This window comes from Kogia breviceps, chromosome 9 (genome assembly GCF_026419965.1).
Source record: "Kogia breviceps isolate mKogBre1 chromosome 9, mKogBre1 haplotype 1, whole genome shotgun sequence".
NCBI lineage: Eukaryota > Metazoa > Chordata > Mammalia > Artiodactyla > Physeteridae > Kogia > Kogia breviceps.
In genome coordinates, this window is record NC_081318.1 from 11,763,410 (window position 1) to 11,790,425 (window position 27,016).

The window sequence follows — 27,016 nt, forward strand, 5'->3', positions numbered from 1 at the left end:
CATCTCCATGAGGACAGAAGATCCTTTGTTCAGGACCTTGCCCTATGTATCTCGTCATCTCCATGAGGACAGAAGCTCCTTTGTTCAGGACCTTGACCTATGTATCTCTTCATCTGGGTTTTGAATCATATCCTTTAATATACTTTTATAATAAATCAGTAATCTAGTGAGTAAATGGGTTTTATTGAGTTCTGCGAGCCATTCTAGCAAATTAATTAAATCCGAGAAGGGGGTCATGGGAACCTCTGGCTTATAACCAGTCTGTCAGAAGCACAGGTGATAACCTGGACTTGCACCTGGCGATCGAAGTGGAGGGTGGTCTTACATGTGGAATGTAATGCTATCTCTGGGTAGATAGTGTCGGAATTGAGTTGAATTCTCGAACACGCTGCTGGCAACTGAAAATTGCTTGTTGGTGTGGGGAAGCCTACACACACACACACACACACACACACACACACACACACACACACGTTGGAATTTGGTCCAGAAACTGTTTTTCAGCCCCAAAGTGGAAACAACTTAAATGTCCTTCAACAGGTTAAACAAACTGGCACATCCATACCAAGCAACAGGACTCAGCAATAAAAAGAAACAAACTACAGAGACACATAGTACCTTGGGTTGACCTCAGGGGGTTATGCTGAGTGAAAACAAGCCAATCTGATTCCGTTCATGCAGCCCTCATAAAATGACAGCTATGTGAACAGATCAGCGTCGCCAAGGGTTAGGGAAGTGGGGAGGGAGGGAGGGAGGGAGGTGGCTATAGCTACAGAAAGGGAAGTATGAGGGATCCCTAAGCTGGAAGCAGTCTGTGTCTAGAATGTGGTTGTGGTCACATGAGCCTACAGGTGATAAAATTATATGGAATTAAACACAGACACACAAATGTGTGCATATCAAACTGGTGAAATCTAAATGAGGTTGATGGATTGTATCAATGCCAATTTTCTGGTTGTGTTATTGTACCAGACGTGCAAGATGTTACCACTGGGGAAACTGGGTGAAGGTATATGGAATCTCTGTATTATGCCTGACATTTGTGTTTTAAAAAAATGGGCATTTCTCGAAGCATACACAAAAAAAGTGAAGAGTGGGAAAGGGAGGGTTCTTCATAGTTCATTTCACAACTTGTTCTGTTTTTTTGTTTTTGTTTTACCACATGCATGCAATACTTTGTTGTCTTTAATTACCACTTGTGTTTTGGTTCTGTAAAAAAATATCACTTTGGGGACTTCCCTGGTGGTCCAGTGGTAAAGAATCCACCTTGCAATGCAGGGGACGCGCGGGTTCGATCCCTGGTGAGGGAACTAAGACCCTACCTGCTTTGGGAAAACTAAGACCACACACCACAACTACTGAGCTCATGTGCCTCAGCGAGAGCCCACGTGCTGCAAACTACAGAGCCCACGGCGCCCTGGAGGCCGCACGCCATAGCTAGAGAGAAGCCCGCACACCGCAATTAGAGAGCAGCCCATGAAGCTGGCGCGCCAAAGACCCACGCAGCCAAAAGAAAAAAAAAAAAAAAAAAAAAAAATATATATATATATATAATTTTTAAGAATTTTACCTTAAAAAGTTGTCTTTTAGAAGCATAACATTATTTGGTAAGCTGGAATTTTTTTTTTTTTTTTTTTTTTTTTTGCAGTACATGGGCTTCTCACCGCTGTGGCCTCTCCCGTTGCAGAGCACAGGCTCTGGACGCGCAGGCTCAGCGGCCATGGCTCACGGGCCCAGCCACTCCGCGGCATGTGAGATGTTCCCGGACCGGGGCATGTCCCCTGCATCGGCAGGCGGACTTCCAACCACTGCGCCACCAGGGAAGCCCAGGGAAGCTTGGAATTTGAATTACAACACAAGGAAGTGGTTCAGTACTGAATTCTGAGCATTGACATAATTGCAAATTTTATATTACAACTGTTGATCAGAAGGAGAGGAGAGGAAGCAACTAAGCATGAAACGGTTTAAATTATAGAAAAGAGTATTCCTTAATTGAAATAAAATATAGCTGCATTTGGAGGCTTTTCCTTTTCTCGCTGTGAACTTGACTGTGCTAACCGATGCCCAAAGAGCTGATAAAACATAATTTCTGGGTGTGCCTGCGAGGGTGTTTCCAGAAGTGATTTGCATTTGAATCTGTAGAAGAGGTTTTCTCACCAATGCGGGTTTTCATCATCCAATCCATTGAGGGCCCGAATAGCACAAAAAGGCAGAGGAAGGGAGAATATGCTGTTTGAACGGAGACAGCCATCTTCTCCTTCCCTCAGACATTGGCTCTCCTGGTTCTCAGGCCTTTGAACTTGGACTGGAACTGACCCCAGCTTTCCTGGGCCTCCAGCTTGCAGATGGCAAATGATGGGACTCCTCAGCTTCTGTAGTCATGTGAGCCAATACCTCACAATAAATCTTTGTATATATTTATAAATATCCTATTGATTCTGTCTTTTTGGGAGAACCCTCATACAATCATTTTTTATTCTATTTGGCATAAGTTCAGACATTAAAATCTAGATCACATGTGTAAGGATTAGTCTAGAAACTGTCTCATTCCTTCAGTGAAGATTAAATTCTTCTATTGGATTAGAAAAATAGGATGCTAGAGCCTTTAAAGGAAGAGTGGCCAGGACTGGGAAATCTGCCTCTACAATAAGAGATTATCCCACATTAGTCTGGGATGAGATTTAGTATTAAGTTAAGCAAGGGATACATTTAGGAAACAATGAAGACACACAATTGTACCCAAATGTGAATCTACAAATTCTTGTATTTTTTTTATGTTTACCAGAATAAATGATCATTTAAAAAAACTATACAGGGCTTCCCTGGTGGCGCAGTGGTTGAGAGTCCGCCTGCTAATGCAGGGGACACGGGTTCGTGCCCTGGTCCGGGAAGATCCCACATGCCACGGAGCACCTAGGCCCGTGAGCCATGGCCATTGAGCCTGCGCGTCCAGAGCCTGTGCTCCGCAACGGGAGAGGCCACAACAGTTGAGAGGCCCGCGTACTGCAAAAAACAAACAAACAAAAACTATACAAATAAAATGAAAACATTTTGATATATTTTATTCCAGATTAATACATTAATGTCCTCTGTATTTTTAACATCAAGACCTAATTGACATCATACTATATAGTTTCATCTTTTTTCCAATTATTATATACTAAGAATTTCCAAATTTCCAAAAAAATTTTCACAAATATAATTTTTTAAAATATATTTAGGTCTTTAGGTCTTTAATCCATTTTGAGTTTTATTTATTTATTTATTTGAAGATGTTGGGGGTAGGAGTTTATTAATTATTTATTTTTGCTGTGTTGGGTCTTCGCGGGTCTCTATCGCGGCCTCTCTTGTCGCGGAGCAGAGGCTCCAGACGCGCAGGCTCAGTAGTTGTGGCTCACGGGCCTAGTTGCTCCACGGCATGTGGGATCCTCCCAGACCAGGGCTCGAACCTGTGTCACCTGCATTAGCAGGCAGATTCTCAACCACTGTGCCACCAGGGAAGCCCCACAAATATAATTTTTGATGGCTATGAAACCTTACATCCTGGACCATAACATTCAAAAATCCTCATTTGATATTTTAAGTCATTTGATATCACAAATAATGGTGAGACAAGCATCTCTATTCATAAAACTTTGTCTCTACTCACGCTGCTCTCAGCATATATGAGAACTTCAATATACTTGAAAATATTTAACTTCATTACGTGAAAAGATCCATTTTAATTTGCCCTTATGTTTCCCCATAGTTTTATCTTATATTAGCTACACATGTCACAAATCTCCTTTGGAGGAAGGAGTGCTTATATGGAGATGCACTTCTGACATTACTTCACAGATAAGCCTGGCAGGATGATTTGAAATCCTGGAGTATGCTGGAATAATGAAAAAGTGGGGAGAGGAGGAAGATAGAAAGTGATAGGGGATATGAGGGGAAAATGGGATATGAGATGAGAAAGCCAGAGTGAAGCAAAGGGAAGATGGCATCTCCTCTTAAAGCCCCTTGAGCCATCTAAGTCGCCACACAGGCGTCCAAGTGTGGTTTCAGCTTCTAAACAGAGTATTGTCAAAGAAGTCCAGACCCTATCGAAACACAAGGCATTCTGATTCTCATACAGTGGGCAAAGAGCAGGGCCTTTGGATTAAGAACTGGGGGAGTGGGAAAGCTATAGGTTTGTGTGGGAGGGAACAGGGGTCATGAGAGGCCGGGAGAAAGGCCTGAGTTTTCCTTGGGATCTGCTTTGTGGGTGCGGGGGAGGAACCCGGAGGGGATGAGCCACTTCTTCAGGCCGTGGCAGCTCCGGCCAGTCTCCCTCCTTGCCTGGCCTTGTCCTGGTTCTGCTGGTCAGAGTAGCTGGACCCCGTTTAAATATCTGGATGCAAGCCCAGGCGCGCTCCGGGTGCCTCCAGCCTTCCCTCCCCAGGGGCTTCTGGCCCCAGCCCTGTCTCAGGCACCACGGCTGGTCAGAAGACAGTGCCCAACTGCTTAGCGGCAAAATCCATCCAGCTTAGTTGCCTGTCTCTGACAGACTCAGGAAGCTTCTGTAGAAGAGAAAGAGGGACTGTTTCCTGCTCCCTCCACAGTAGCTGCCCCAGGGTGGGCAGGGGGCCGGAAGCACACAGTGAGCTGCTCTTCTCAAACACCTAGGATGGCCGGGACGGGATCGCAGGAACAAGAGCACACAAACACCAGGGAAGACACAGACCCAGAAATACGATGCCTAATGGCATTAGGTTTATTTTGTGGGAAGCAGGGTTTGGGGCTCTCGAAAGGCACTCGTGAGGCGCAGAAGTAACAGCAGCCGTGAGACTAATGGTAGATGGTGTACTGCTGAGCCCCTCGCCGGCATCCCCCAGGGCTGGAGAGGAACCTCCACCAGACAGGAAACCAGAGTCCCCGGGCCCCACGCTCGACGAGGGGTAAGGAGATAGTCTGCTCTTTTATACCAATAATTCTGCTGCTTCTGGGCTTCCTTAAAGTCTGGCAACTACAGCTGGAGGCACAGGGCCCATCCACTTCTCTCCTGGATGGAGAAAATCATGCCAGAGGCCGGCGCACAAGCCCCCGGGGCTTCTCTAGGACGAGCTCCGCCTGGCTTCACGGTACAGAGGCTTCCTTCTCTCCTGTGGGAGAAGGTGGCTCCCTCCCCATTCTACCTCAGGCACAGCTGTGTCTGTATGAGGCTCCATTACTGGAAGGGCCTAGAACATTCTTTTTTTTTGCTCTGAATCCATCCTTCTGGGCAACTGATATCATGCAGGGGTGGGGTCAAGGGCAGCTCAGCATGAACCTGTAACTTACCCAGAAGGTGTGCCAGCAACTCCATCCGGTCAGAGCCGAACAGCATGTAGGTTTCATCATCCAGGTGGGCCACAGTGACAGGCAGCCCAAAGGCCTGGAGAAAGCAGCCACCGTGCAGGAAGGAGAGTGATGGAGCAGGTGGTTATTGGGCTGCCGTTGAAGGCTGCACGTCAATACTGGTCTGAGGTCATAGACACAAAGCAGCCAGAGGTGTCCGGTAAGAGGCTCCGGGTCTCTAGGGAGAGTTTTCTGTCTCCTCTCTCACCATCTAGCTCCCTCCCTTCCTTTCCTGGGGTCCAGGGAAAGGAAGGGAGAGGGTGAGGGTGGTCTGGGAGAGCCAGGACTCACGCTTGGGGAGCAGCTTTTGGACAGGAGCATGGCGACCTAGCCGAGAGTCTCGCCCTGTCTCAGCACCGGGGCTGGGGACACACAGAGTTGCTCACCCCGTATTTGCAGGCTGCCTCAGTGGTCTCCTTGAGCTGGTTCTTCACCTCTGGTGTTGAGACCCTTTCCAGAAGTTCCCGGGCTTGTCCCGTGGACATGCCAGCCTTCTCTGCAGCCTGAAGGGATGGGGTAGGGAATACAACTGTGTCTGCATTAGTGGCGGAGGGGAATCCCAGGAAAAGGCTGTTTTTTAAATTTTCTGTCCCTACGTTACCCTGACAATGCCTTTACCCACCCAGGAGTGGAGGTCTATCCTTGCCGACAGGGGCTGTTTTTCCCTTCAAAATCATGAGATGGGTGGAAAGAGTGGGTGGCAGAGGCACAGCTGCAGAAATTTAATGCCAGAGGGCATCTTAGAGAGCAGCTTCCCGACCACTTTGTCAACAGACGAGGAGCCTGACGTCCAGAAACGGTACATCTCCTGGTCAGTGTCGAAGAGCTCGTTCGTAGCAGAACCAGTGCTAGAATCTGAGTCCCCCGACAGTAAGTCTGGGGCTAGTGCCTTCCTACTTCTCAGAACTCCTGAATCAAGGCTGGGCTCTAATTCCTATAGAACTTCCTGTGGGCTCTGGACAAAGTACACAGCTACAGCTACGAGTGTCTGGCTTCAAGAGAACGCTGAAGGCTTCAGTTTGGGGTTTGCTGGCATCGGTGGTCTTCACTTTGGCCACACATGTGAGAACCTCCTGGGGGAGCTTTTGAAAATCCCAGTTTGCATGTCATTCCCGAGAACAATTACATCGGAATTCCTGGGCGGCGGTGCCCAGGTGATTTTAATACACAGCCAGGGTTGACAACCACTGTGACCTGACCTCCACGACCTGGACTGGGAAATGCAAAGTCATCCATGACGTTGTCTTTGACCACATGAGAGAATTGTGTTCTGACCAAGGGTTCAATAATAGGGCAGTGGTTAAGTAAACAAATCCACTGAATGGAATGCTATGTGGAAACTAACAATTATTCTCTCCAAGAGTTTTAAATGGCACGGAAAATGACTGTTAAGTATTAAGTGAAAAAGCAAGCCTATGCAGACTGTGCAAGAATAAAAACATGAAGGATATATTGGGCATGCTTTGTATGTTTAGCTTTTTTGTGACTTGTCGTTTTATCTATTACATTTGAATATGCCTCAACTGTCTTTTGCAAACTTAAGGGAAAAAAAAATATGGTGTTGAATTTTCCGATTTAATCCTGCAGAAACACTTACTTTTTATAGCCCTATCTATGGCTGGCACACATTTTAACGTTTTGAGCTATTTCCATTTTTCTCACTCAGGCTTCTGTGTCATTTTGGCTTGAGTCAGTTAGCTCTTTTTGTCTTTTTAAAGCCTGTTTCTAAAGTCTCCTGGATGTGATGGTGAGGTCTGTGTTGGAGTCTTCGGGGCCAAGACTTGCCAGTACTTCACATCTGCGGGTGCCAAATTTAACACCTCCCTCCCACTGACTTCTCGCATCACATACGTGCTGCCCGTGTAGAATGCTGCACTTCCTCTTTCATCGATGGGATAGTCTCTCGCAGGTCCTCTTAGTTCCAACCCTTTAGTAATTTGGCCTATCAAAGATCCTTTTTCCCCTAACTATCACCTCTTCTACCCAATAAGAAAACATGTCCTCTTTGCCCCCGGATGTCAACTGTCCTCAGACTCCCCACGGGGGGAGGGGGGGCACTCACGGCCAGGATGCTCTGGGGCTCCGTGATGTCTTCGTCCTGGAAAAAAGAGGACACTCAGTACGAGGGGGTGGGGAGGTGAGGGGCGTGATGGAGGACACTAGGTCAGTGAACGATGGGGAAGGCAGGACCTAGACTGAGCCTAGGGCAGCGTCATCGAATCATCCAGGGTCTCCCTGCAAGTGGGTTCCCAGAGCCCCGCCCTCACCCGTGACCAGATGCGCATCCACAGTTCCCTGGACACTTTCTCCAGCAACTCCGGGTGCTCCAGTTTCACGAGGGTGAGGAAGCGCATGGCTGTCAAACTTCCTGTGGGGCAGAGGCACTCAGAGGTAGGGCTCCTCTAGCTTGTTTCCCCGTGGAAGACCAACTCTCTCCTGCTTCTGACACCCCCCAGTGCTCCAACGCCCTCAGCCTCCCACCCATGTTTCTGATAACCCGTTTGTCCTGCCCTCCCTCACCTGACATCCTCAAACCTTCTCCTCCCTTAACTCTGATCCTGAGTTTTCCCACGGCTTGTTTCACTTAGTGGAATCACCCGAACCCCTCCTTTCTGGCCCTGCAATCTCCAAATCCACTTCTCTCTACTTGAGGCCCCCATCTATATCCCACTCTCTTCACCTTTTTCAAAGATCACAAAGAAGAAATCCTTGGGTAAGTGGATGGGAACCTGGAGATGCTGTCCCAGGAGCCTAACATCATTTTTCACGTATAAGGCTTTGCGGGGAAGCAAAGCTGGCGGCTGGTTTCCTGCAAGTGGAAAGTTGGGCTCACTGGTGAGGCACGACCTAAGGGTCCCAGGACTGGGGGACCCCCTACTGGGGTTTCAGGCAGAGGGCATGTTACTAGCTGCTGCCGCCAATATGAAGGCCCAGTGGAGGGCCACTGCCCTGGGCCTTTGCAGTCTTCCCTCAAATCCCTGCGAAAACGCGGCTGCCTTCATACCGCTGTCTTTCATGATCCCTGCAATTAAGGTTGGACGCAGCTGCAGGCTGACGTTCCAGATGTTCTTATACCGGCACAGGACCTGCAGGGCGGGGGCGAGGAGAGAGAGTGAAAACGGCTGAGGGAGGGAAGGGTGCTTCTAGGCAGTCATCAGCCAGAAGCTATAGGCGCAGACAAGGGGTTATAAGGAAGTCCTGAACTGTTTGGTTTGAAAGGGCAAAACTCTCTCCACTGCTAGAAATCGACCCCAGGACCTTTGCTCCTGTGGACAGTTTTTCATCTGTTCTTCACTCCCTCCACCCCCCTCCACCAAACGGAAATCGGAGGGCTACGAAGAGGGCTTATATCCTGATTCTCTGAAGTTGATCATCTTCTTAACCACTGGGGGAAGCCCCTGCCTTAGGCTATAAGGGTTCGACCTGGAGCCAGCGATCGTATCTGGTTTACCAACAAAGTGACCTTCAGCCTGGCTCTCTATCTGCTTGTCCTAAACCGCGTCGGGCAGCGCCAGGAACTTCACGAGATTGCGGTCCCTACGCCCTTCGCTCGCCCCTCCCTCTGCCCTCGTCCTCCAAGCCCCGGCCGAAGTGGCTCCCCCGGCGTCACCTCGAAGGCCAGCCAGGAATAGGGGGACAGCACATCGTAGAAGAGCTCGAGAGTCCGCGGCAGCGGCCCCATGGTGCGGCTGGGCGCAGGCGAAGCCAGCGCAGCCCCGGAAGCGCGCTGGCGGGTACTTCCTTCCTCCTGCGAGCGGCGGCCCCGCCCCGGCGCCCGGCGGCCCCGCCCCGGCGCCCGGCCTCCCCGGAGGGCCGCCTCGCCCGGCCTCCCCGGAGGGCCGCCCCACCCCACCCGGGCCGCCCCACCCCACCCCGCCCCGGCGGCGCAGCCTCGCTGGGGAAACCCGCCCCCGGGGCAGAGTCAGGTAGTTGGTCGGAGTGTGGGGGGCTGCCCGAGGGCGACCGCGGAGGGCGAGGGTGAGGGGCGTCCCCTGGGGAGCGCGCCGCTGTGGTGACCCGCTCACCTCGTGGTCACCGCCCTGCCCTGGGGTGGAGTGTGGGGCATGGTTTGAGATGCGCTTGCCTCTTGCTTAGCTGTGCGTCTCTGGCAAGACTGTTGACCTCTCTGAACCACAGTATCCTCGTCCCTCGTAAAAATAGGCATAAAAATACGGGATACATAATGATAACCCTACCTATAGACTTGTGAGGAGTGAAAGAGTTCCTCTTCACGTTAGTTATTATTAGTTTTAGTTGGCAGTTATAAGAACTTTCTGGGACTGGGGCAGAGTAAGAAGTGCCCCAATAATACTTTGTTTGTTTTGTTTTTAATTTCTCAAGAGTTTAGGACGATGTCTGGAATATATTTGGTAATCAATACATATTGTGAGTGAGTGAAGGAAAGGAGACCTTATTGCAACGATAATTGGAGCGATAATGGGAATGGTCTGCCCTACTTTTACCGGTAAATATGTCATGTTGTCTTATACTGGGATTACATTTAATGCAAAGAAACAGAACTTTCTAAGTTCCATTTAATTTTATTAAAATTATTTTTAATATTACTAATTTTATGAATTTTAAAACATGATAAACATTCCACTTCTCATTTGTGCGCATTGGAAGAACAGTCCTAGGCCTTCAGAATACAAGGACACAGTGGAAACCTTTACATAGAGTAAAGCAAAGAAAATTGAATGAGAAATGAGGTTATCTTCACTCACTTTCACATTAAACTAATTGCTTGATGATCACTGAAACTAAAAAATATTATACTTTGTTTTCCTCCAGTAATACTGATATTAATTTAAAAGTATCCAAGAGCTAATTTAGCCCAGTAATAAGATTTTATTTTGAAAATACCTTTATATTTGGAAATAATTTTAGACTTACAGAAGAGTTGTAAAGGTAGTACAAAGAGTTTCTGCGTATCCTTCAACCAGCTTCCCCTAATGTGAACATTTTACATAACCATGATATAACACCAAAACTGAGAAATTAACACTTAACAATTAACTAGATTACAGGCTTCATACTGCACCCGTCTTTCCACTAATGATTTTTTCTGCTCCAGGAACAGTTCAGGGTACCCCACAGCATTTAGATGTCATGTCTCTTTAGTCTCCTCTTTTTTTTTTTTCTTTAAGTTTTTATTTATTTATTTATTTTTGGCTGCTTTGGGTCTTCGTTGCTGCACACGGGCTTTGTCTAGTTGCAGCAAGCGGGGGCTCCTCTTCCTTGTGGTGTGTGGGCTTCTCATTGCAGTGGCTTCTCTTGTTGAGGAGCATGAGCTCTTAGGGGCGCGGGCTTCAGTAGTTGTGGCTCACGGGCTTCAGTAGTTGTGGCACGCAGGCTCAGTAGTTGTGGCACACGGGCTTAGTTGCTCCTCGGCATGTGGGATCTTCCCGGACCAGTGATCGAACCCATGTCCCCTGCACTGGCAGGTGGATTCTTAACCACTGCGCCACCAGTCCTCTTATCTATGAAAGTGTTTTGGCATTTTTCTTGTGTTTCATGATCCTGACACTTTTGAAAAGTATTGGGCAAGTATTTTGTAGAGTGTCCCTCAATTTGGGTTTGGTGTTTTCTCATGCCAAGGCTGGGGTTATGGATTTGGGGGAAGTATGCCACAGAGGTGAAGTGCTCTTCTCCTCCACTCGAGTCAGGGGGTTTCCAACATAAACATGATTTATTATCAGTGATGTTAACTTTGATCACTTGGTCACTGTTGATCAGTATTTCCCTCCTTTCCATGTTCTATTCTTTGGAAGGAAGTCACTAAGTGCAGCCCACTCTGGGGGTGGGGTTAGGGGTTGGGTAGAGTAAACCCACCTTCTGGAGGGAAGAACATCAAAGCATATGTGGACATATGTTAAAACCATCACAGTAATTAAGACGTATTTTGGGAGAGATACTTTGAGGCTTGGGTAAGTCTTGTTCCTCCTTAAACTTTCACCTACCAATTTTATCATTTATCAGTAGAACTTACCTGCAGCCATGATTACTGTGGTGTTCTAATCGAGATTTTCTATTTCCCTCATTTCTTCTACATTTATTAATTCGAATTCTTCTGAAAGGAGAATTGTCCCATTCACTCATTCATTCATTTGATGATTTATTTATATCACTGTGGACTCGTGGATATTTATTTTAAGAGGCATAGAATGACAAACATTGATCTGAGTCTCTATATCCTGCCTCATGCACCATTATTATTATCACTATTATGAATTAGATTGGGCCCTGTTGTGGGTAATACGGAGTGGGAACAACAACACAAAATATGTACACTTCTGTGCAGAATTATCTGCACTTTGCTGAAAAGAGTGTCTTGGTACTGATTAGTTGGAACTAGAAATTGTGGTGTAAGTCAATGATTTAAGGTAGCTAAAGTAACTAATAGTACTTAGTAACAGAGGAACTAAGCACGATGTACTTATCAAGCTTTGGAGGAGGGAGAGAAAGGGTAGCGTATGGAAACTAAATCCCAGCTTTCACACACGAGTCAGTGAAATAGCCTGCATTCAAAACATCGCTAGAACTTTAATCATGTAATTTGGAGTTACATATTTGAACCCAGAAATGCTTTAAATAAGTTGCTTTTTAAAATCAGTAAAAGATGGATTATTAAATGGTATGGGACAACTGGTAATTTTAAACAAAATGTAACCGGGCCCATACCTCACACCTTACACAAGCAACATTTCTAGGTGGATCAAATATTTAATGTTAGAGAAAGAAACCAATAAAGTACCTGAGGAACTTACGGGAAAAAAACCTTTAAAACAATTCTGGGAGTAGAAACAGCTTTGCTAACTAGTACTAAATGCAGAAGCCTTAGAAGAAAAGATTTATATATTCAATAACATAAAATTTTAAAAAAATCTGTTTGGCAAAATCCAGCAAGTCAAAAAATAACTGGGAAAAATATTTGGGTTCATTTCACAGTCAGAAAGGTAGTTATCCTAGGGTCGAAAGAGCTAAAACCTCAATAAAGTAAAAGAACAGAAGCCCAGTGGAAAAGCAGGCAAATGATATGAACAGAGCATTCACAGAAATGGACAAATGGATGGTTCTCAGACACAAACCTGCTTGTATACACTTACGAAAACTGTGAGCTAAAATTACATTATGATATGTTTCCATCTATCAAGTTGGCCTAGATCAAAAAGGGTTATGACTCAGGTAGTTGGCAGGGATCCATGGAAAGTCATTGTCTTATGTAAGTGGTGGGAGTGTAAATCAGTACAACCTCTAAGCAGGGCAGTTTAGCAATATCTCTCTGTTTTAAAAAGGCACACACCCTTTGACCTAGCTAGTCCCTTTTTAAGAATTTATACTATAAACATGTTTACCTACATGCAAGATGATGTGCTGTGAGGTTATTCCAGTGTTGTTTGTAATAACAAAAGATTGGAAAACTACCTAAATCTTCATCCATGTGGGTCTAATTCAATACACCAATCCTTATAATATTTTCAACTTTAAAAAGAATTTGGAAGCCCTTTATGTGTTAATATTGGATGATAGCCTGTATATTAAAAAGTGAAAGACAAGGTGTGAAACAGTGCAAATAATTTGCCATCTTTTTTTGCAGGGTTTAAATCCTCTCTAAGTGTGTGGATATACACATACCCATATATGCTCATTGATACTGATAGATGGAGAGCTAAAAAACTGATAAAACCAGTTGCATTTGAGGAGGGAAGCTGGGTGACTGGGGGCAGGGCAGGAAGGAGACATTTTGTTGTATATCATGTTTACTACTTTCTAATTTTTGACCCATGTGAGTATATTATCTACCCACTGAAGGAAGACAAGAAAGAAGGACAAAGAGAGGAAGGAAGGAAGAAAAATTAAAGAAGGAAGGAAGGTGCCTTTAGAAATTTGTACTGGCAGAAGGGGGGAGGGGATTTCAAGGAGATTTATATGATTTATTAGCTTTTGTATATTTTACTTTGATTTAAGGAATATGTCAATTATGAAGGCCATGTAGCAACACATGTGACACAGTTTTAAGATATAATATTTTCCAAGATACAACTGAGTATTTACATCACTGGTTCTCAGCGCCTGACATTTTCCTAAGCATATGCCAAGGGTGATGTGAAATTCTGTGTGCTAGCTTCCACACATAAGAAACCATACCAAAATGCAAGAGAGTCAAGTTGACATTATTATGGTTCTAATCTTGGAATATGCTGTGCTATATTAAAAGAGGCAAACCTTGGCAAACCAGGTATCTTAAATACGATTAATAACAAATTTAGTTGGAACATCTTGTAGCTCATCAGGACATACCAGTGTGACATCGCAGCTGAGAACAGCTAATGTATGCTGTCATTATACCCTTGTAAAATACGCACATATTGGACATAGGGACAAAACCAAAAAACAATGGAAAAATGAAAATAGCTGTATTAGGGATTATACATAATTTTCTTAATTTCTAAGACTCCCTTTCAGGCTTTGATAATTTCTTCTTTTTCCCCCATCTAAAACAGCTTTATTGAGGTATAACTGACATACGATAAACAACACATATTTCACGTGTACACTTTGCTAAGTTTCCACATATGCATACACCTGTGAAAGCATCACCACAATCAAGATGTGAACATACCCATCACCCCCCGCGTTTCCTGTGTCCTTTGGCAATAACCACACCCTCCATCCCCAAACAACCAGTGACCTGCTTTCTGTCACTAGAGGTTAGTTTGCATGAGTATTTCTGTCACTGTTTAGATTAGACTTTTATACATGAAAAATATTTATATTCCAAAATAAATTTTAGAAGCCAGAGCTATTGTTTCCGGTTGTCACAATTGGGAGGTTGATTCCTGGAGATTAGAGAGAAGGAGCTCTATTAGGGATTGATTTTATGATTGACACCTGTGGAAAGGAAGGGACAAGAAGGGGAGGAGAGAGATGCTGGGCTGTGATGCTGTCTTAACAAAGGCCTCAGCCAACCCCCAAGGAATTCTGAAGCTGAGCTGGCCCTTCAGAGTTACCCCGAGTTGGGTGACTTGCTGGCCTGTTACCTGCCGCCCCCCTCCCCCAATAAACCTGTCATAGGATGTAAGCTGCCCTGGGAAGAGGGCTTGACCTTGGCTGAGGTGACTTCCCACCTACAGGCTGTCAGCTGGCAACAGCCCACGAGATGAGGGTCATGTCTGAAAGGTGATCTGTGCAGGGCATCACAGTGCTCCTGATATAATAATTCTGGGACTTCCCTGGTGGCGCAGTGGTTGAGAGTCCGCCTGCCGATGCAGGGGACACGGGTTCGTGTCCCGGTCCGGGAAGATCCCACATGCCGCGGAGCGGCCGGGCCCATGAGCCATGGCCGCTGAGCCTGCGCGTCCGGAGCCTGTGCCCCGCAACGGGAGAGGCCACAACAGTGAGAGGCCCGCGTACCGCAAAAAAAAAAAAAAAAATTCTGACATTTTGCCCATCCTGGGGACTTCTTTAAAAATATTACTATTAGAGCAACAAATGTCAAATCGTGGAAAGGGAAGGGGTGTTGAAATCGTTTTAGAGATTTTTCTTAGAATCTGAGAGGACAGTCCTTAAATTCAAGTGTAAAAAACGATTCATTGTTTCATCGATTCACACTTTCATTCCACTAGAGCAGGATTTCTCAACCTCAGCACTACTGACCTTTTGGACTGGGTAATTCTTGCTGTGGGAGCTATCCTGTGCATTGTAGGATGTTTAGCTGCATCCCTGGCCTCTACCACTAGATGGCAGTAGCATGCTCCAACCCCAGTTAGGACAAAATATATGCGAAGTGAAACAAAACAGATGCAAAGGGCTCCATATTATATGATTTCATTTATATGAAATTTTCAGAGGAGACAGAAAGCAGATCAGTGGTTTCTCCTGAGGCTGGGAGTAGGAGTGGGTATTGACTGAAAATTGGCACAGCGGAAATTTCTTTTTTTTTTTAAATTTATTTATTGAATTAAGTTATTTTTGGCTGCGTTGGGTCTTTGTTGCTGGCGCGGGCTTACTCTAGTTGCAGCGAGCGGGGGCTACTCTCTGTTGCGGTGCGCGGGCTTCTCATTGCGGTGGCTTCTCTTGTGGAGCAGGGGCTCTTGGCGCGTGGGCTTCAGTAGTTGTGGCGCACGGGCTTAGTTGCTCCGCAGCATGTGGGATCTTCCGGTGTCCCCCGCATTGGCAGGCGGATTCTTAACCACTGCGCCACCAGCGAAGCCCACAGCGGAACTCTCTGAGGTCTTATAATTACTAGATGTCTTCTCAGGGTTTGAATCACTCCGCTGGATGGATGGACCACGTTCTGTTTATCCATTCACCAGTAGATGGGCATCTGGCTTATTCGCAGCTGTTTACCATTATGAACAACGCTGCCAGGGTTATTTGCATGCAAATTTTCGTGTGAAAAAATTTTTATTTCTCTTGGGTAGATACCTGGCAGTGAAATTATTGGGTCTAACAATCAGTTTATGTTTAACTCTTTGAGAAACTGACAGACTGTCCGCCCAAATGGCTGTTCAGGTAGGTACTATTATCACCCTGGTCCCTGTTTTATTGATGGGGAAACTGAGGCATGGAGAGATTCAGAAACTTGCATAAAGTCATACAGCCTATAAGTGGTGGAGGTGGGAATTGAACCTGTGGAATTTGGAGCTGGTCTCTGTGAACTTGACCCTAAACTTTGGTGGCCACTTCCTGGGTTGGAAACTGTTCTCAGTTTCAGAGAATGCGCCTTGTGTTCTTTCCCTGACCAGATTTTGGTTTCAAAACTGCTAGAGAACATGTTATTCAGCTCTGCCCATGGGAATGGTGCCTGAAAGAATGTCTGTGATTTCCTTTTCCTTCTTTCCTTCCAAGGTCATTCCCTAAGCAAATTTCAGGCCACTCAAGTATTTCTATCTTCATGTTCCTTCCATGAGAAAAATGAACGAACCCAGCGAGTGTTTTGCAAATGGGATTTGTAAACTCTCCAGTGATCGAGTCCCTTTCTTGGACCGAGAAACACATCCTTAGGACAAAATAACATTCTAGCTACTGACTCAACGTGTGTGTCTGGTGGATTTTTTTTTTTTTTTTTTTTTTTTTTTAATGCGGCAGCTGGTAGCCAACAGTACACGTGCCGATGATGGTGTGTGGGCCACCTTGCAGCCACTCACGGGCCAGTTGCTCAAAAGACCCTTTGCATCTGACAGGTTACGCCTCCTGATTTCAAACGCTGGCCCAGTCATCCCTCCGTTCTGCTTCCAAGATTTGATATGATCACCACTGTCTGTTCCCTTCCTTTGCTGAGGACTGCAAAAGAATGCCACAGCCCTGCCCCACTCCATGCTCTAAACAAACCAGGGAGGAGATGCATATTTAGGCCTTTAGGTTACTGTACACATGCTTGACAATATGCACTTTTAGGGATTGTTCTTAAAGAGATGTGAACTACCTTGAGAGAGTGTTGATCACAGTTAAGGTTACGGTAAGGTTCTGCTGGGGTCTTTGAGCTCTAATAATATATTCTTAGGGATGGGTGTTTTCTAGGAGTCTTTACTCTGGGAATTTTACTTGCCAAAAATCATACAGGCTGGTAGGAGGCACAACTGTGATCCTAACTCAGGTCCCAAATCTTAAGCCCTAAACCATACAGCAGCCCATCAAGACTCCTATCCTCCAGAATCCCTTTGTGAACCTGCAGGTTATGCTAAATGTCTCTCTTCTGGGTTCTTTTTTTTTTTTGCGGTACGTGGGCCTCTCACTGTTGTGGCCTCTCCCGTTGTGGAGCACAGGCTCTGGACGTGCAGGCTCAGTGGCCATGGCTCACAGGCCTAGGAGCGGCACGTAGGATCCTCCCGGACCGGGGCACGAACCCATGTCCCCTGCATCAGCAGGCGGACTCTCAACCACTGTGCCACCAGGGAAGCCCTCTTCTGGGTTCTTGTACTGCCCTGTGCATTCTCTTACCATGTCTTTGCCATAGTATATTGAAATGTTCAGTTTCTCCCGTTGTATTGCAAGCTTTTGCAGGGAGGAAGACGTGTGTGTTGGTGTGTGCATGTGTGTGTGTGTGTGTGTGTGTGTGTGTGTGTGTGTTTTAACCTCAGGTACCAAGTTAAGTTAATCATTCCCTTCAATTCATAACTCACTATGACCATACATACAAGTCCCCACACTTTTTTTTTTTAATTTATTTTTGGCTGTGTTGGGCTTTGTTGCTGCGCGCGGGCTTTCTTTAGTTGCAGCAGGCGGGGTCCACTCTTTGTTGTGGTGCATGGGATTCTCGTTGCAGTGGCTTCTCTTGTTGCGGAGCACGGGCTCTAGGCGCGCGGGCTTCAGTAGTTGTGGCATGCAGGCTCAGTAGTTGTGGCACGCGGGCTCAGTAGTTGTGGCACACGGGCTTAGTTGCTCCTCGGCATGTGGGATCTTCCCGGACCAGGGCTCAAACCTGTGTCCCCTGCATTGGCAGGCGGATTCTTAACCACTTTGCCACCAGGGAAGTCCACACACTTGTTTTTTTAATCTAATGTTCTCTTCCACTCTTGCTCCGCCACTCATATTACGATGGATAATAACAACATCACCACTCAGCACTTACTGACAGGCATGAAGTGTTTTTATGAACCCTGCTCATCCTCACAAGCACCCCACTGAGTAGTTAGTTACTATTGTTATCTCTCATTCTTCAGATGAAGAAACCGATGAAACACAGAGGTCGAGAGACTTGCCCGAGGTGACCGAGCAAGTAAGCAGCAGAGGCAGGGTTTGAAGCCAAGTGGTCTGGCTCCAGAAGTCCTGTTCTGTGCCTCCCCCAGGCGCGCTGCTGTGGGTGATGACATCCCACAGCTCTTCTACCGCTGTTCTGTGTGGGAGGGCTTTTCCATATGCGTAGGTGGTGTTGGGCTACAGATCTGTCGTTTGCTTGGTACACAGTTTATTTTGACAATGAAGATATGGAACAGTTCCATCACCCCCCGAAATACCTGCTGCTGCCCCTCTGTGGGCTACAGACCTTGTTCGCTTCTTCTACTTGTCCCTACACCCTCTCCACGGTGCTGTTTGTCCCGCTAGCTCACTGAGTGTAACTGCTCCATGCCATCCTGCACCCGGGCACCCGCTGTACCTTGCTGACCCGTCCTCTCTCTCGGGTGCCTTCAGCTCCTACCTCCACAAAGCACGCTGTGAGGGCCATTCGTATCTCTGTCCCCCATGAACTTGTGCTACAGTTTCTTTTTTGGAATGTACCCGGGAGTGAGTTTCTGAGTCAAAGCATGTATGAATCTTTTATTTCACCAAGTCCTGACGGATTGCTCTCCAGGACGACGGTGCAATTTCACACCCCTTCCAGCAGCACCAAGCTTTCTCTTCTTTGCATCCTTGCCAACATTTGGTAATTTTTGGCCAGTCTGATGAACGTGAAGTAGTCTATTATTGTTGTTTTGACTTGGATATTTCTGGTTACAGGTGAGGATGAGGACCTCTCCTGTTGTGCGTTTGAGTTTCCTTTGCCTCGTGTGTGTGTACCCCAGTTTTCCTTGTATAGTCTAGCTAGTGCTCTCCTTTGTTGTGAGTGTTTTCTCCCTGACTGTCATCTGTGCCTTTCATCAAATGGAACTCCAATCAATTTTTGAGCTTTTGGGATCTTGGCATTCCTTACCCTTTAGTCACAAAATTATTCTATATTTTCTTCTATTAATTTTACCTTTCACATTTAGGTCTTTTATCCATTTGGATTTACCTTTGTATAAAGTAAGAGGAAGGGATCCAACTTTATTTTCTTCCAAACAGTGAGCCGCATTCATAGTACCACTTAATGAATGATCAATCCTCTGCCCACGTATATGTGATTCACATGTTATCATATCTGAAGTTCCCATGGATAAATGAGTCCATTTTTATGCTCATTTTCCTGTGTATTAGTCTCACTATCACTTAGTAGTATGCCTTCATATCTGGTTGAGGTTAGTATGCCTTACTATCTCGTAGATGCCTCTATTCTATATAAGTTTTAGAAATAAGTTGTTGAGTTCATTTAACAATTAATATTTTATTTCTGGAAACATCTTGTAGATTAGTTGATAAGTAAGTTCCTTGCTTCTATATGATTCTTGTTTGCCTTTGTATCCTTACTGCTTGGCCTAGTATCTCACATATACAGTAGCTAAGTAAATATTTATAGAACTGAACTATTGTTCAATTGATTTAGGTCTCCTTTCTGGGCAGGGAAACGAGTGATGTGGTAAATGGACATCATATCTGAAGCCATCTTGTCTTCTTTTGAGAAAGAGGAGAGAGATGAGGAGAGCAAATATCAGGGCGTTGACCCCTCCGTAACAGGGACCACTGTGACTTTGGTTTGATTTCTTATAAGACTGAAAATATTAATAGCTTCTGCCTGGAGTTTTTTAAAATATAAATTTATTTATTTAAAAAATTTATTTATTATTATTTTTGGTTCCATTGGATCTTCGTTGCTGTGCGCGGGCTTTCTCTAGTTGCGGCGAGCGCGGGCTTCTCATTGTGGTGGCTGCTCTTGTTGCAGAGCACGGGCTCTAGGCAGGTGGGCTTCAATAGTTGTGGCTCGCGGGCTCTAGAGCACAGCCTCAGTAGTTGTGGCACACAGGCTTAGTTGCTCCGCGACATGTGGGATCTTCCCGGACCAGGGCTCGAACCCGTGTCCCCTGCATTGGCAGGCGGATTCTTAACCACTGCACCACCAGGGAAGTCCTGCCTAGAGTTTTAGAGGTGGCTACACTCAAGGGTCAATAGCTGGGTTCCTAATGGATTTTCAGAGAAAATATGAAGCTTAAACTGGGAGATGAAGGGGGAAAATCTTTGCCAGTTCTTTCCTATGATTGAATTAATGACTTGTTTCGTATCGAATTGCGAATACCTCTGCGGAAAGGGTTTTTGGTACAGAAATGAGGAGGGTGCCATCTAGTGGCAATAAATTTATACAACACCATTTGATTTTCAGTCCCAAGTAATAACAGGAAATGCGTTACTGTACAGTGGCTGCAGAATGTTAGGCATTATTCTAAGAATTTTGCACGTTACGACAGTAACCCCATGAGACAGACATGTTATTACCCTTATTTTAAAGATGAAGAAACTGAGGCTCAGAGGAGATAGGCAACGTGCCCAAGGTCACAGAGGTACTACTGTGTTAAAATCTGGACTGTGTAGCTCTGGAATCAGTATGTACAATCTTTCTGCTATTTTGCCCGAGAGGAAGAGGTGTGGGGCTGCAATTGGCTCCTACCGCCAAGAGGGCGTAGGTGGTGCGCAGCTCTTCCCCGCGATCCATCCACAGACAACTCCTGGGTAGTTCAAAGTCCATCACGGTGGGAGAATTTACGCAATGGAAATCAGAAAATTCTACACATTAGGGATTTCTTTCTTTTTCTTTTCCTTCCTTCCCTCCTCCCTCCCCTCCTTCTTTCCTTCTTCTCTCTCCCACCCTTCCTTCCTTTTTCTTTCTTTCCTTCCTTCCTTCCTTCTTTCTTTCTTTCCTCCTTTCTTTCTTTCCTTCCTTCCTTCTTTCCTCCTTTCTTTCTTTCCTTCCTTCCTTCTTTCTTTCCTTTTTCTTTCTTTTCTTTCTTTCTTTCTTTCTTTCTTTCTTTCTTTCTTTCTTTCTTTCTTTCTTTCTTTCTTTCTTTCTTTCTTTCTTTCTTTCTTTCTTTCTTTTCTTTTCTTTTCTTTTCTTTTCTTTCTTTCCTTCTTCTTCTCCAGAGAACCAATTTGCCTACACACCCTAGGTGAAAATGTCTGAGAAGGCAGACATACAGCACTAAGCTTTCTTTGAGAAAGCTGGAAAAGAGATTTGGAAAGTAATTAAAACCTAGTTTGATGGGGGCTCTGGGGGGGGGTAAAGAGATCTTAAGACTTTTCTTCTTGATTTTTTATATGAGAACAGAAACGGGTAGTTTATGACTAATGTAGAACTCCTTCAAATGAAGACAGACGTATTGAAGAGTAACGTGAAATTGTTCAACTGCTTTATGAGAAGAGAAAACAGAATAGTTGCAGGGTCTGTGTTGCATCACAAATGGCCAAAGAGACAGAGGAGTCAGGAAAAACAAGCAGAACCATTTTTAGAGGAACTTAAGCTAAATACAGTGGGGCCTAATTAACCATTGTTGAAATGGGCAAAGTAGAATTGGAAGAGCTAAAATTCAGAGAACACACGTATGGCGATCTGAAGGCAATCAAATCATAGACTGAGAATGGTCACGGCATTTAGGGGAAATGACACAAAGTTGCTACAGTTTTCTACTTTAGAACCCACAAAATCCTTTGGGCTAAAGCTACTAGAAATATTTGAATCATAGAATAAACCTACTCAAAACTTTCAATAGATGGTACTGACAAAATGTTGATAGTAATTGAGGCTTAATACATAGAGGATCCTCATATATTTCTTCTCTTTTCTGTATGTTGGAAATTTTCCATAATTAAAAGTTAGAAAGAGAACCAAGCCCTTGTAAGTGATTATATTCCGTAGAGTGAATAAAATAAAGCAACAAGATCTGTCAGAAAAAGTAGGCCTGAGATGCAGTTTGCAGGGCTTTGCATGCCAATCTGAAGATCTGTGGGTAACGGGAACCCATTGGAGGATTATAAGACGGTGGCATGTATACACATGTGCAGAGTTCAAGTGTGTGCATATCTGCTCGTAAAGGAAGGGCACTGGAGAGAACAGCATGACTGCAGTTGGAAGGTGATACTTGAAACCTGAATATTGCCTCAGTGATGCTAGGGTGACCAACTGTTCTGGTTTGCCCAGATCCAAAGGTTTTTCTGAGATGTGGACATTTCAGTTTTGAAATCTGGATGGTTGGTCACTTTAGCGTTGGCAGCAGATGAAGCGTACAAATTGTGAGTGACCTCTATGTTTGAAGCGTGTTGATGGATAAGGCAACTGGAGAAAACCCAGGCAGCTGAACAGATTCTGCAGCTAAGGGTAGAGCGTTTTAAAAGAGCGGGTGGTCCCAATGTCCCCTGCCATGGAGGACCGGAGAGGATAGAGACTCAGGCCATAGGGTTTGACTCTTTAGAATGACCTCTTCAGATCAGAACTTGCCAGACACATTCTTCAGTTACTTAGCCTTTGAAAACACAAAACGAAACAAAAATTTCTGCCATCAGGTACAGTGAATATAATCAGTGCCAAAAAATTAAACTGTATTAGTATTTTTAGATATTAGATATGGGAATTACAGGAATTAATTAGTTAAATAACTCATGATAAGAAAAACTGCAAAGGCAAAGGCATTTTAGTCAATAACAATTGATTCGTTCACGCAGAGGTTAAAGCCATATCTTGCAGTATTTGGAGATATTTAATTTTTGTACATTAAGATAAATCTCACATAAAGTTGAACACATCTTAGTCAAAAATAAACATAATAAATACAGAACATAAACACACAGCTAACTTAACACATTCCAGAGCAAATGATTTTAGCCTCCTCGCTCATCTTCCTCCGTATAATTAACTGATGGATGGAGTCCACTTGGCCTTCGTTCCGCTGCGTTGTGAAGGAGATCCTGGGCCGGGATTTCGGGGAAGAGAAAGGTTAGTTAGTCTTCCAATGTGTCGTGGCTGGTGTACTTCTGTCAGAAGGCTGCCTCAGGCAGCTTGGAGGGCAGATCACAGGCTGTATATTCTCTCAGGTTTGCAGCTTAGACTTTGAGCTTCATCGACTAAGCTGTCTGGGCATCGATTCGCTGGAGCGTTGCTTAGTCGGCTCAGATGCACCTGAACCAGAGACGCACCAGGTCACGTGGCCGCCTTTCCTTTCTGGTACCCCAGTCCCTCTGTGGCCAGAGCTTGCCCGTGACTTTATCTACTTTCTATTGCTGTCTCCACACCCTCCATGAGCACATAGAAAGAGCTTTGCCCAGTTCTGCTTCCTGACACCGCTGCCTGTTAGGACCTTCTCACATGGGATGGCGAGCCTGGGAGAGGTCCCCAGCTAGGGCAGGGAATCGGGGGTGGCAGGTGGGAAGTGAGGGGGTGGGGGTAGGAGTTAAACCACGGTTCCTTCTGTCTCCAACCTCAGCAAAGGGTACAGAACCCAGCTTGTCTCTCCCACGCCCCCATATGGATCTCCTGACAGATACTCCGTTGTTCTTTGGGAGAGCCAGGTCATGGCTAGGAGTAAATGCTGGAGGGTAGCAGGGCCCCATATAGACATGCCCTCCAAGTGGCTGGTCTGTGTTTTCCAAGGCATTTTTTCTGGACCTTTGTGTCCAAAGGTAAGCATCTTTCTCACTGTATTGATGAGGTTCAATACAGTGAATTGAGGTTCTATTCCACTGAGAAGTGAGATGAGATTAGAAACCAAACTGGGATCCCGTGAGGTCTCCAGTCTCTTCTGAGAGTTGAATTGCCACCCTCTCCCTGCTAAGCGTTTCTGTCATTCACGTCCCCGGTGCAATCAGAGCCTCCAGCTGTGATATATTATCTAGCATCTGCTTTGAATAACTATGGATTTATTTGCCATCCCTGAGTGCTCTGGGGAGGAGGTGCAAACTAGGGAGGGCTGGATGTAATAGGACCCCTATCTCTTTTGCATCCTTAGGCGCGGATGGCGATTTGTAAGGATGCTCAGGGAAGCATTTCTTCTCTCAGCCCTGATCCCTCCTAACTGGCCAGTGAGTCTGAGAGATAAGGATTCTGTCCTGAGTTCCCCTCTCTCCAACCCAGAAGGAGATAAAGCAAGAAGATCAGCACTTAAAAGAATTTGTAGAGAATGAGTTTTAATGGTGAACCTTGGAGGCTTGAGGCACAGCCCTGACCCCACAGTATAGAGACCTCCACTGAAGTGTTTCCCACACAGTCATTTAACGAGTTGTTCTCTCCTAGCCTCTGAGCTTGGGGAAGGGAAAGTTTTGTTGCCTTGACCTTCGAGTTGTCAGCATCCAGTCCAGTGAGTAGCCCATACGCTCCATACACTTTCGTTGAATGAATAAATACCCTTACCTTTGTACGGAGGTGTATGGTTTATTATGTACATAGGTATTATTTCCACTGAACCTCAGAACAACCCCTTGAAGTGGATATTCTGATTATCTCTGTTTCTTCGATGGGGAAACTGAGGCTGAGAGAGGTTTAGTGACTGTCCAAAGATCACCCAAGTGAAGACTCAGATCTAGATCTTTGACACCAAAGATCTTCCAGGTCCTTCCCATGTGCCACACTGACTCTAGGCCTTTCCTGCCATCATATGATAACCCAGCCGGTTACCCCCCATCTGAAAGAATGCAGAGATACAAACATTGCCCCACTGGATCAGTTCCACGAAGAGGGTGGCAGGCTAATGTCAAGTCCGACCGCGGGAGCTGGCAGGGACGTGGTCATTTCAGAGCTGGAGGCATAGCCTTCAAAACATTCCCAGGGACCCTGTAGGGCTGGTTGGCCAGGCTTTACTCCTTGTTATCGATTGAATAGCTTCAGGGTGGTATCTCTCAAAGCTTTGGATAAAAACTCACTTGGAGACTCTGAGTGTGTCCTTAATCGTGGTGGTGGTAGAGAGGGGACCAGGGCATTAGATGTTTGTTTTTCACAAAGAATTAAAGGATTCCCTGCACTGTTGGTGGGAATGTAAACTGATACAGCCACTGTGGAGAACAGTATGGAGGTTCCTTAAAAAAACTAAAAATAGAACTACCATAGGACCCAGCAATCCCACTACTGGGCATATACCCTGAGGAAACCATAATTCAAAAAGAGTCATCTACCACAATGTTCACTGCAGCTCTATTTACAATAGCCAGGACATGGAAGCAACCTAAGTGTCCATCGACAGATGAATGGATAAAGAAGATGTGGCACATCTATACAATGGAATATTAGTCAGCCATAAAAAGAAATGAAATTGAGTTATTTGTAGTGAGGTGGATGGACCTGGAGTCTGTCATACAGAGTGAAGTAAGTCAGAAAGAGAAAAACAAATACCGTATGCTAACACATATATAAGGAATCTTAAAAAAAAATGGTACTGATGAACCTAGGGGCAGGACAGGAATAAAGACACAGACGTAGAGAATGGACTTGAGGACACGGGGGTGAGGGGGGAAGGGGAAGCTGGGACAAAGTGAGAGAGTAGCATTGACATATATGCACTACCAAATGTAAAATAAATAGCTAGTGGGAAGCTGCTGCATAGCACAGGGAGATCAGCTCCGTGCTTTGTGACCACCTAGAGGGGTGGGATAGGGAGGGTGGGAGGGAGGTGCAGGAGGGAGGAGATATGGGGATATACGTATACATATAGCTGATTCACTTTGTTGTACAGCAGAAACTAACACAACGTTGTAAAGCAATTATACTCCAGTAAAGATATTTAAAAAAAAAAAAATTAAAGGGTTGTGCTTTAGGGATTGCAAAGATGTGGGCAAAACCTGGAGAAATTAGAAGTGGCAAAAATATTCAGAAAATTGCCATGTTCAAAACATGGCAAAAATTGTCATGATAAGTGTCTTTGGTTTACAGTGAAGATAAGTGGGGTTTGATGGTAGGTTTTGGTGCCCCCTTGGGTTGGAGAAAGTACCCAGTGCAGGGTTGGTAAACTGTGGTTTGGGGGTCGAATCTGACCTACTGCCTGTTTTTGTAGAGCTTATGAGCTGATAATGCTTTTTGCATGTTTAAATGGTTGAAAAAAGTCAAGAGAATATTTCATGATGTGAAAATTATATGAAATTCACATTTCAGTGCCAGTAAATAAAATTTTGTTGGAGGACAGCCACACCCATTCACTTACATGTTGCCTCTGGTGGCTTTTGTGCTACCATAGAAGAGTTGAGTACTTGTGACAGGGACTGCATGTGGCCCACAGAGCTTAAAATAGTTACTATATGGCCCGCAACTGAAAGTTTGCTGACCCCTGACCTAGTGCCTTGCTCTGTTCGAAATAGGGACTTGAATAATTGCCAGGGGGCTATAAAGCCTGGAGTCTTTTGTCAGTCTTTTGTCAGGAGCGGGTGCAGGAGCTGAATACTTCAGGGCACCCCCTCTCCCTCCCTTCTTCCCCTCTGGAGTGATTGAGCTGCTGCATATTGAACTGTGTTTTGCTGGAGCCCCTGGTATAGGCCTAGCCCTTTCTTTTCTTTTTTCTTTCTTTCTTTTTTTTTTTTGCAGTACGCGGGCCTCTCACTGCTGTGGCCTCTCCCGTTGCGGAGCACAGGCTCCGGACGCGCAGGCTCAGCGGCCATGGCTCACGGGCCCAGCCGCTCCACGGCATGTGGGATCTCCCCGGGCCGGGGCACGAACCCGTGTCCCCTGCACCGGCAGGCGGACTCTCAACCACTGCGCCACCAGGGAATCCTAGGGCCTAGCCCTTTCTGTGCATCCGGCCCAACCTGGGCGCTGGCTTTTCACATCTGACCTGCTCTGAATGTCCTCATTCTAGACACCTACCTCTCAACCTCACATCCCTTACCTTTAGACTATAAATGGCTAATGTTTATTGAGAGCTTACTCTGGACCAGACAGTGGTTTTTGTTTTTTTTTTTCCTCTCCCATTGTGGAGCACAGGATCCGGACGCGCAGGCTCAGCGGCCATGGCTCACGGGCCCAGCCGCTCCGCGGCATGTGGGATCTTCCCGGACCGGGGCACGAACCCGTGTCCCCTGCATCGGCAGGCGGACTCTCAACCACTGCGCCACCAGGGAAGCC

The 27,016-nt window shown here is 45.7% G+C and overlaps 1 protein-coding gene and 1 long non-coding RNA gene across 5 annotated transcripts in view; one reads left to right on the top strand and one right to left on the bottom strand.

The window, feature by feature from the left end:
- Nucleotides 1-4,712: 4,712 nt before the first annotated feature.
- Nucleotides 4,713-9,136, bottom strand: GSTK1 (glutathione S-transferase kappa 1). Of its 3 annotated transcripts, XM_059073507.2 has the most exons (8): nucleotides 8,969-9,136; nucleotides 8,363-8,444; nucleotides 8,039-8,167; nucleotides 7,626-7,726; nucleotides 7,421-7,456; nucleotides 5,745-5,861; nucleotides 5,302-5,395; nucleotides 4,713-5,023 (listed from the first exon to the last, which is right to left on the bottom strand). In XM_059073507.2, the coding sequence occupies exons 1-8, from the start codon at nucleotides 9,038-9,040 to the stop codon at nucleotides 4,974-4,976; spliced, it is 681 nt and encodes a 226-aa protein (XP_058929490.1). In that variant the 5' UTR covers nucleotides 9,041-9,136; the 3' UTR covers nucleotides 4,713-4,973. The 3 variants fall into 3 exon arrangements, with proteins under 3 accessions (XP_058929490.1, XP_066898049.1, XP_058929488.1); XM_067041948.1 differs by lacking the exon at nucleotides 8,039-8,167 and having other exon boundaries at nucleotides 8,969-9,123; XM_059073505.2 differs by lacking the exon at nucleotides 4,713-5,023 and having other exon boundaries at nucleotides 5,174-5,395; nucleotides 8,969-9,125.
- A 64-nt stretch (nucleotides 9,137-9,200) lies between these two features.
- LOC136791963 (uncharacterized) overlaps nucleotides 9,201-27,016 on the top strand; it is a 94,572-nt gene continuing 76,756 nt past the window's right edge. Inside the window, exon 1 of one of the 2 annotated variants that reach the window (XR_010842047.1) lies at nucleotides 9,201-9,284. This is a non-coding gene — a long non-coding RNA (uncharacterized lncRNA). Of the gene's footprint in view, nucleotides 9,285-9,703; nucleotides 9,824-27,016 lie in introns of those variants that run through there. The other variant, XR_010842048.1, reaches the window with a different exon arrangement.